General features: G+C 41.9%; 1 protein-coding gene across 1 annotated transcript; it reads left to right on the forward strand.

Annotated features, from left to right (window-relative positions):
• Window positions 1–1,182: 1,182 nt before the first annotated feature.
• On the forward strand, window positions 1,183–8,524 carry hnf4g (hepatocyte nuclear factor 4, gamma). The gene is made up of 11 exons (XM_076761637.1): window positions 1,183–1,312; window positions 2,741–2,906; window positions 3,204–3,298; window positions 4,070–4,176; window positions 4,370–4,519; window positions 4,993–5,080; window positions 5,496–5,648; window positions 6,328–6,377; window positions 6,544–6,730; window positions 7,787–7,906; window positions 8,403–8,524. The coding sequence occupies exons 1-11, from the start codon at window positions 1,183–1,185 to the stop codon at window positions 8,522–8,524; spliced, it is 1,368 nt and encodes a 455-aa protein (XP_076617752.1).
• Window positions 8,525–8,852: the final 328 nt, after the last annotated feature.

Below are 8,852 nucleotides of genomic sequence, written 5' to 3' on the forward strand. Positions count from 1 at the left end.
GGAGGCAGCTCACTGATAACTGTTTGATTTTCACTTTTGATGTCCCCTGCCTCTATTCAGAATCAGAATCAACATGCACCTCTCTGGAAATTCGATCTGTTAAACGTGTTGAGTGTGAGAACCTTGCTAATAGTACATGCTGCTCCTCAGGCAGCTTGAGCATCTCCCTTACTTATACACAACAGACTGGCTCATCACTCAACAAAGACACCATAAGTGTACATGCACCCCCTGTCTGAAAAGTCTCATTGATCTTCAGCATCAGCACATATGTTGATGTTTATTGATATGCAGTCACAAAACAGCGACTGCATATCAAAAGTTTGCATATCAAACAGAAACTGCAGTAAATCCAGACTGTAAAATTAAACCCACAAGCTATTTAAGAGCGATATGCTTGCCAATTTATATATTCCATTAACTAACCTAAAATACAAGTAAAAACAGGTTTCAGGTTTCAACATTGTGTGGTGAGTGAGGTTGATAATTTAGAAATGTGTAAATTAAGATCTATCAACAGAGGGTTGGATGTAACGGTGTTTATGGAAGTTATCAGTGTTTTCCACTTCACTTTGTGTCTTTATAGATTATATCTGCTGAGGTGGTGGTGCTATTACTCCACTATTGATTAGATTAGGAAGCCTGGGAAGGACATATATACACACACACACACACACACACACACACACACACACACACCCACCCACACACCCACATGCACCCTCACACAGACATTCATAAATATATGTGCCTGTAAGAACAAACACCTCGTCATGTGTGCAGATACACATCCACAGAAGCTCATGCACACAAAGTGCGAGCTGTCCTCCATCTTCAAAATCCACGGTTGAAAAGAAAAGAAAGAAAAAGAAGAAGGAGGCAGAAGGGGAAGAAGGGAAATATCTCCTTCACCGCTATCTATCCATCGTGTGATAAGTGTGAGGGAGAGGGACAGATAAGTAATGTGCAATAAGGTGAGAAGTCTTAGCAAAAGCTCCTCCCCTCTCCTTGTTCCTCGCCCAATCAGATAGGATTATAGATCTTTTATGCTAGGGATCTCCCTTGTCATGTCTGTAAGAATTAGATGAAGCACAAAGGGGAAAAGAAAAAGAGGGAATTTACAGTGAACTGGGAGGAGAAGAGAAGAGAAGCAAGTGTGAGGAAGACCAAGTCCAAACAGGGATGAAGTATCCCCCTGCTTCTCAGAGTAAATCTCTGTTAGATATGGAAGTAGCCAACTATTGTGAAGGCCTGGATCCCTCTTACAGCACACTGGGCTTTGAGAATGCAGAGGTGCTCTATGGAGGAGGAGGTAAGTGCATGTGCTTGTATCCATCTGTACACACACACACACACACACACACACACACACACACACACAGAAACCCAGGTATAACCAAACAAGGGATGCACATACAAACATTAATCGAGGCAAAAAATACCTGTTTTTCTGCATGTGTGTTAAGTTGGATGTGCTCACAAACACACACTCCATCTTTATAAGCACTGATACCTTGACTGAAAAGCTGCTCACTCACGCGTTTCCCACAGTAAAGTGGGCACCTGCAAAACGGCTTAAAGAAATGAGAGGAGTCTTTTATTGTGTATCTGTTGAATCTGTAGCCTCTTGATTAACATAATGCATCTGTTAAGGAGGCTTTGGGATGGAACATGCGCCTCAGAAAGGAGGTGTGTCAGGCTAGAAATATACTGGTGAAGTGAAGTGAGACCAGCTGAAGGCAAATGAGTTGCTATTTGCAGAAGGGTTACTTTTTCCATATGCCAAAATTAAGTGATGGGGAAACTCGTGACATTTTAATGTTGGCCAATAGCACATGTAAGCAGTTGTCTAATGACCCTGATTGTAGGACATTAATTTGTCTGTTGCTTGCTTGCATATGGGTATGTACGTGGAGTCATGTACGGTGGTTGTGAAGGAAAGAAAAGGGCTGGATCAGGGTTGTAAAAGCATGAATCATGTTAATAAAACTCTTTAGGCAGGAATTGCAGGTATGTGTCATAAAAGACATCTCATACACTGATACACTGATGTCACTGCAGCATGTGGACAGAAAGTTAGTTGAAGATTGACTTATATCGCCTTGCTTGGGGACTGTGAGATGTGTGTGTGTGTGTGTGTGTGTGTGTGTGTGTGTGTGTGTGGATGGGGGGTATGAATGTGCCTGTGCTGATGAGTTTTTACATACACATGCTATGATCATGTTGCCCCCCATTTGTTAGACTCTGACTGAACGATAAATATGCGGACAATGATGATGATTATGGTCTTGATTATGGTGAAGATGCTGCTGCTGCCGATAATGATAATGATCATGATGATGTTGATGACAATGAGGAGATGAAAGCAAAAATAAAGACATTAACAATAATGGTTTAAATGGCTGGCAATAGAACCGCCATTTATTCTCTTTCCTGATTTATGTTTTGCAGATGCAGACGTCTGAAATAATATCTAAATCAAACAGGGAACTAAAGACTTTGCAGTTATACAAACCCCTAGCAAACATCTGCATTTATACTGTGGAATACATAACATTTTCTACAGTCATGTTATAATCACATAAGAATTACACACCACTCATCACTATGCTTTGCAAAACCCTGATTCTGTTTGTGTTTGTGCCTATGCCAATGCACCACACAGATACATGAGCTTGTGTCTGGGCAGATGTGTATATGTATGTGTACTTACCTTTGCGACTGTCTTTGTGAGTTTCAGACAGCATGCCGACAGAGCCGAGCCTGCCCGGTCCAGACGGGGTGAGCGGTAACTGTGCCATCTGTGGAGACAAAGCCACAGGGAAACACTATGGAGCCTTCAGCTGTGACGGCTGTAAAGGCTTCTTCAGACGCTCCATACGCAAGAGCCATGTCTACACCTGCAGGTACAGATGGTGTAAACACATTGTGTGAGCACGCTTAAAACTGCAACATATGTACACGATGCATGTGTGGAAATTATAAGACACCGTATGAACGTGTCCATGAGTGTGCACATAAACGTGCTACCTTTATGATCAAGTGCAGATATCTAAATAGAAGTCTTATGCTATTGATAACAGATTTTCAGTCCAGTCATCATGCTGTGGCATACCTCATTCAATTACATTATGTTACAGTACACTGCGTCATCATGTTTGGCTCTGTGAAGCTACTTGTCTCTGTATGTTTGTCATGTGCAGGTTCAGCAGACAGTGCGTTGTGGACAAAGATAAGAGGAACCAGTGTCGTTTCTGCAGACTCAACAAATGCTTCAGAGTTGGCATGAAAAAAGAAGGTAGGGAAACCTGCCTCCTGGACAAGAGAGAAAGCAGAGGGCACTGAACTATTCCCTCATGACCAGAAATTTTGTCTTCCCTTTTGAAAGTCCATTAAAAGTTTACATGTAGATGTACAAAACAGAGTCAGTTTGTTTCGGGATATCTTTTGCCTTCCCCACCCAGACAAGGTATAGACTTAAAACTAGTGGCACTGAAGGAGAGGCTGTCGTCAGAGAATCTGAAAGCTGGTTCAAGATGGTTAAAATTGGTTCAGCCATAAAATAAGTGATTACTTAGAGTGTGTGTGTGTGTGTGTGTGTGTGCGTATGTGTGTGTGTGTGTGTGTGTGTGTGTGTGTGTGTGTATGTGTGTGTGTGTGTGTGTGCATTTATGAGGGGTATAACCTTGGCACAGAGTTTTATGACACCTAATCATGTGTTATTCAAACATGTTGTTCTGGATTGCAGCTGGTTAACGTTTGACTCCTCTTGCTGATGCCAGCCTGTATGGCTATTTTTTTTTTATAAATATTAACTGCCCTAGCGTCTGAAGTCATTGTTCTACATTCAAGATTTTAGATATTAGATTTTTCCCCAACTGTCAACACTCATGACCACAAACTTGAGCAAATTCCTGAAAACCAGGACAGTGACTTTTACTGGACGTATTCCTGTTTGAAAGTTAGTTAATTTATATATGTAAACTGCAGGAGGTTCTGTCTCCTGCTCCTTTTTATTGCTCTTTCTCTTTCACATGCAGAGTAACTTTAGCTGTCTGTTATATTTCAGCTGTACAGAACGAAAGAGATCGGATCAGCTCCAGAAGAAATATCGCTGATGCACAAGACTTGCCACCCATCACGATTTTGGCTCAAGCAGAATCACTTTCCCAACAGGTGACAATTTTCCTGTTCACTATGTTCCCACTGATGTATGGTTGTATGTCAGCGGATGTTAGCATCATCAGTCAGCATCAGCATATCTTCTGCATTATACAAATGCAATTTGCATGATACATGCAAAAACTGCAAATGCACAAGGAAACTGATGGATCATAACCGAGGATGCTCTTACATGGTCTCCCTCCAGATCACTGCTCCAGTTGGAGTTGCAGACATATCAGAGCAGAAGTCGGCCACTGTTGGGGATGTTTGTGATTCTATGAGACAGCAGCTATTGGTGTTGGTGGAATGGGCCAAATATATTCCTGCCTTTGGAGAACTGCTGCTGGACGACCAGGTGAGAGGGTGCTATGATTATGCTATCGCTTGCATACTGTTATTCTCTTGGATATTTTAATTTCATGTTTATTTTAAGAAGTTAAATGCAATACCTTTGAGACTTGAGTACTTTTGTTTAAAATGACTTTGAAATGCAGTCTTTGTACATTGGTTGTGTTTAGCTTGTGTGGGTGTGAGTGTGCTTGCAGCTCTCACAAAGAGCTTATTTTGTCAAAGCGCTGTCAGTTTAGATAGAGAAAAAGAACCTCTTTAATCAACCAAATGCTCTCGGAGGTGAACATTTGGACCAATGATTAAAGTGTACGAGCTTTAAATTTGCGTACAGAGATTGCTTAGAGTAGTATACGACTCTTCAAAGTACTGTATGGCCCCTCTGTGATGTGTGTAAGGGCAAAGGGGGTGCATTGTTGTATTGTTTGTGTTCTTTGTTTAACTGTGTGTGTGTGTGTGTGTGTGTGTGTGTGTCTCCAGGTGAGCTTGCTCAGGGCTCATGCAGGTGAACACCTCTTGCTTGGAGTCGCCAAAAGGTCAATGCCTTTCAAGGACTTCCTGCTTTTAGGTACAAACTGACCAATAGAATGGCATCTTATTTATATGTGGTGCAATCATGTGTTCGGCACTGAAGTGAGACGACTAACCAAATGTTGTGTTAGCTGAGAATGATTAACTGAAAGTTTCTGTTTCTTTGTGACTTCAAAAGTGTCTCTTGTAAGCGCCATTGCTCATTATTGTACCAACATCATACTGTGGGCAGATCTGTCAACTACGCACACACTCACACACACACACTCATGCAACCCTTAAATAGGCCTGACAAGACTCTGCAGGATTCAACTTATCTTTCTTTCAAGGTTAAAAGTACAAAACTATTCCTTTCACACTTCCACACCAGCACTCCAGCCCATACATATACCTTTAACTCCCTGTCAATTCCCCTCAACACTGCCACTGACTGATGCTCTCTGTATCTGCAGGTAATGGCTGTGTGATCCACAGGAACAGTCCTGAACCGGAGATCTGTCGGGTAGCCAACCGAGTGCTGGACGAGCTGGTTCAGCCCTTCCAGGATATTCAAATAGACGAAAATGAATATGCAGCACTCAAGGCCATTGTCTTCTTTGACCCAGGTAATGATTGCCATCGCTCCACAGTTTTTCTGACTCACTCATTTCTCTCTAGATCAAGAACTAAACCAAAATTGCATCCGGTTATGGAAACTACTTGGATAGATTAGGATAAGATTTTGGATATTTGCATTGGGAATACCCTTGACATGTGTTGTGATGTGCTGGCATTGCGTAATGGCCCGCAAACGAATCAGATTTCTCATTATTTCAAAAATGTATCAGAATAAATATTAAAAGCTACATTAACATAAATACTTGTTTCAAAGTAGGTATTGAATTCATATTCCATGAAAAACAGAATATTTTTAATGACACCATGTCCTTTTCCCGTTGCCATTTCTGTCCAGATCCCTCTTTTCCCAACCAATCCCATCCATCTGGTTACATTTCCCTTCAAAGTTAGATCCCAATCCCTCCATTGCTTTTTTTTTAATGTCTCCTTGGCCCAGTGTGACCACAATCCCTGGCAACATCTTGTGTCTCCCCTTCACTAAATCCCTTCATTTTGCCTTCATGCCCCAGTTTGACCATAATCATTCCATCAATTCCACTCATATCCCCCATTCCATTCCTGATCTGTCTGTTTTTTCCCCTTCACCCTCCTGCCCTTCAATCCCTTCCTCCACTCCCCCTCTCCTTAATCCATCCCCACCTTCCACGCTTTGCCTCCAATCTGCAGATGCAAAGTCTTTACGGGACCCATCGAAGATCAAGGCCATGCGTCTGCAGGTAGGTTGAGCATCTGAAGCTCTTCTCTCTTACGTTCTGTCATAATTTCCAATAAACAGTGTTAAGGAGGAGTGTCTTAGGACAGCCTTTTTATCCCTGTGTATTGCACATTTGTATAATATATCAGTTACCTCACAGGGACTAATGGAGACTTGTGTGCGTGCAGGTCCAGATGAGTCTGGAGGACTACATTAATGACCGTCAGTATGACTCCAGGGGTCGTTTTGGAGAGCTGTTACTCCTGCTGCCCACCCTGCAGAGCATCACCTGGCAGATGATTGAACAGCTCCAGTTCATTAAGCTCTGTGGCCTGGCAAAGATAGACAACCTGCTGCACGAGATGCTGCTGGGAGGTGAGGCTGGGTCCATGTTTGTGCTTGTAAACCTGCAGGAAGAAAAATAGGGTGACCTTCAGCAAGGCTGCCAAATGCTCTAGTGGGGTGTGAAGTAACATAAAAAACAAAAAAGCGTACATATTCAGCAAAGTTTTCCTGGATATGTACAATGGGTAAAAAGTTAGGGATTTTGCAGAAAGATGGTATAACTCCACATAAATATTAGGCAAAGCCAAAATAGACAACTTGCTGCGTGAGATGCCGCTAGGTGCAAACATATCTAAATGTGTATAAATAAGGACGTCTGTAGTTAAAGGTGGAGTGCATCAAACATATTCTAAGCAGGGCCATGACAGACAACTCAAACACAAGTTGAGGCGTGGAGATAAAGTAATAAGTCATCTCCAAAAATGTCTTCCATTTTTTGCCTTACATGCTAAAAACAACTCCAGAATATGACATCCTGACTTAGAAGCCCCTGTGCAGAAAGAGCTGTGTGTGTGTTTTACTTTTCAGCATCCTGTAGGAATGTGGAGCTATTATAACAAAAAACCTGCCATTTAAATATTGCTGAGATGATATTTTGTCTGAAAGTGCAACTGATAAAATCTGTCGTGATGCCAGTAGTTTGAAAACAAGCTGACCAAAAAATTTAAAATTTGCATTTTTGACATATTAGATTCAAGTTATGGAGGCTTGACTCAATATACAAACATGCACACATGTAAACACCCTTTTGCAGACACAGACTGAAAAAAAATGTGCATGAATTTGTAAAACTCGATATGCTTAGTAAATTAAAAGCTCCAAAATGGAGATTTATTCTAGCACTGTTCAAAAAAACTATGCAAAACGGACTACCCGTTGTTCTTTTTGGTCTAATGAGGGCTTGTTAGGTGAAGTGTCACCACGTGCAAGAGGAAATTCGTGTTATGGAGCATTTCGTTAAGTGCGTGAGCCCTTAAATGTCACCTGATTAAATAACATATTTCTAGATAAGGTGCAGGAAAGCATCTGCTGTAACTGTATAGCAACAGCTTAGTCCACAGCTGATTAATGACTTGCTGTGTTCAGGCCTTACTTCAGAGCCCACACACCTGCACCACCCAGCACACACCCAGCTGGCCCAGGACCCTCTGACTGGACACACACTGGTCATCAGCACCATGCCTGTTGCTCACACTCCACTAATAGGTAAGAGCCACACACTCGACAGCTGTGAGACATGTGTACAATCACACAAACTGCAGTCACTCAAGCACAAACCCTCTGACGCACACACAAGACATATCAAAAGGAAGTAGATGTAATTTAGCTCCTGTCATGAAATGTCACAAAACTGTGTGCCAGATGTGTTTCCATTAACTTAGTTGAAACTAATAAAGGGGCATTCCGAATATGAAAAGAATCCATAAAAATGTAACATTTACAAGAACTGATGAGCATTGGCCATATTGTATGCTTTCATTAAAAAATAAAAAATGCATTTGGTGATATTACACCACCTAATGGCCACATAAGATTGATGGGAACTGTATCTATAAAGCAGCAGCTGTAGATGTAACATTTCCCATGGGCCACTGTGGGTACATTTTCCAGACCATATATATATACTTTTTGCACACAAAACATTTTAATTTGCAAGACGATAGAATAAAATGTCTCTCTGCTCCTGCCTCTCTTCCTGCAGCCTCTCCCGACACTCCCATCCCATCGCCCCCTCAGGGTCCAGCCCCAGAGAAGTACAAACACTTTCCCCAGCCTGTTTGTCCTCCGGCCAGTCCCTCGGCATCCACACAGACAGATCCCTGACTTCTCCCTGCACTCTGTCAAAGACGCTGATGTGGGATCAGTTTCCTTGTCCCCCATTCATCATCCCAGTCATGGTATAAAAATTATGAAAGCGATCCCTGTTCAGTGTCCGTGGTTAGACTTCTTCCCCCTGTGGCTCCTGGTGGGGTTGCAATAACTAAGACATAATTAAAGCTGCTATGTGCAGCAATTTCAAGCATCAATATGTCACTTTCAAATTCAGTGAACTAACGAAACTCTCAACCAGAGTTTAACAAAACATGCTGAGCATTTTTGTGGCCATCTAAAACCAATATACTGGCTTTCAACTCAATATTTCTGTTTTTAC

Source organism: Chaetodon auriga, chromosome 21 (genome assembly GCF_051107435.1).
Source record: "Chaetodon auriga isolate fChaAug3 chromosome 21, fChaAug3.hap1, whole genome shotgun sequence".
NCBI classification, from domain to species: Eukaryota; Metazoa; Chordata; class Actinopteri; order Chaetodontiformes; family Chaetodontidae; genus Chaetodon; species Chaetodon auriga.

Bases quoted from the DNA above. Each gene is read 5' to 3' on its own strand.
- hnf4g (XM_076761637.1), top strand. From the start codon at position 1,183: ATGAAGTATCCCCCTGCTTCTCAGAGTAAATCTCTGTTAGATATGGAA. The intron at 4,177-4,369 runs GTGACAATTTTC...GTCTCCCTCCAG, and splicing joins CAGAATCACTTTCCCAACAG to ATCACTGCTCCAGTTGGAGT. The intron at 7,907-8,402 runs GTAAGAGCCACA...CTCTTCCTGCAG, and splicing joins TGCTCACACTCCACTAATAG to CCTCTCCCGACACTCCCATC.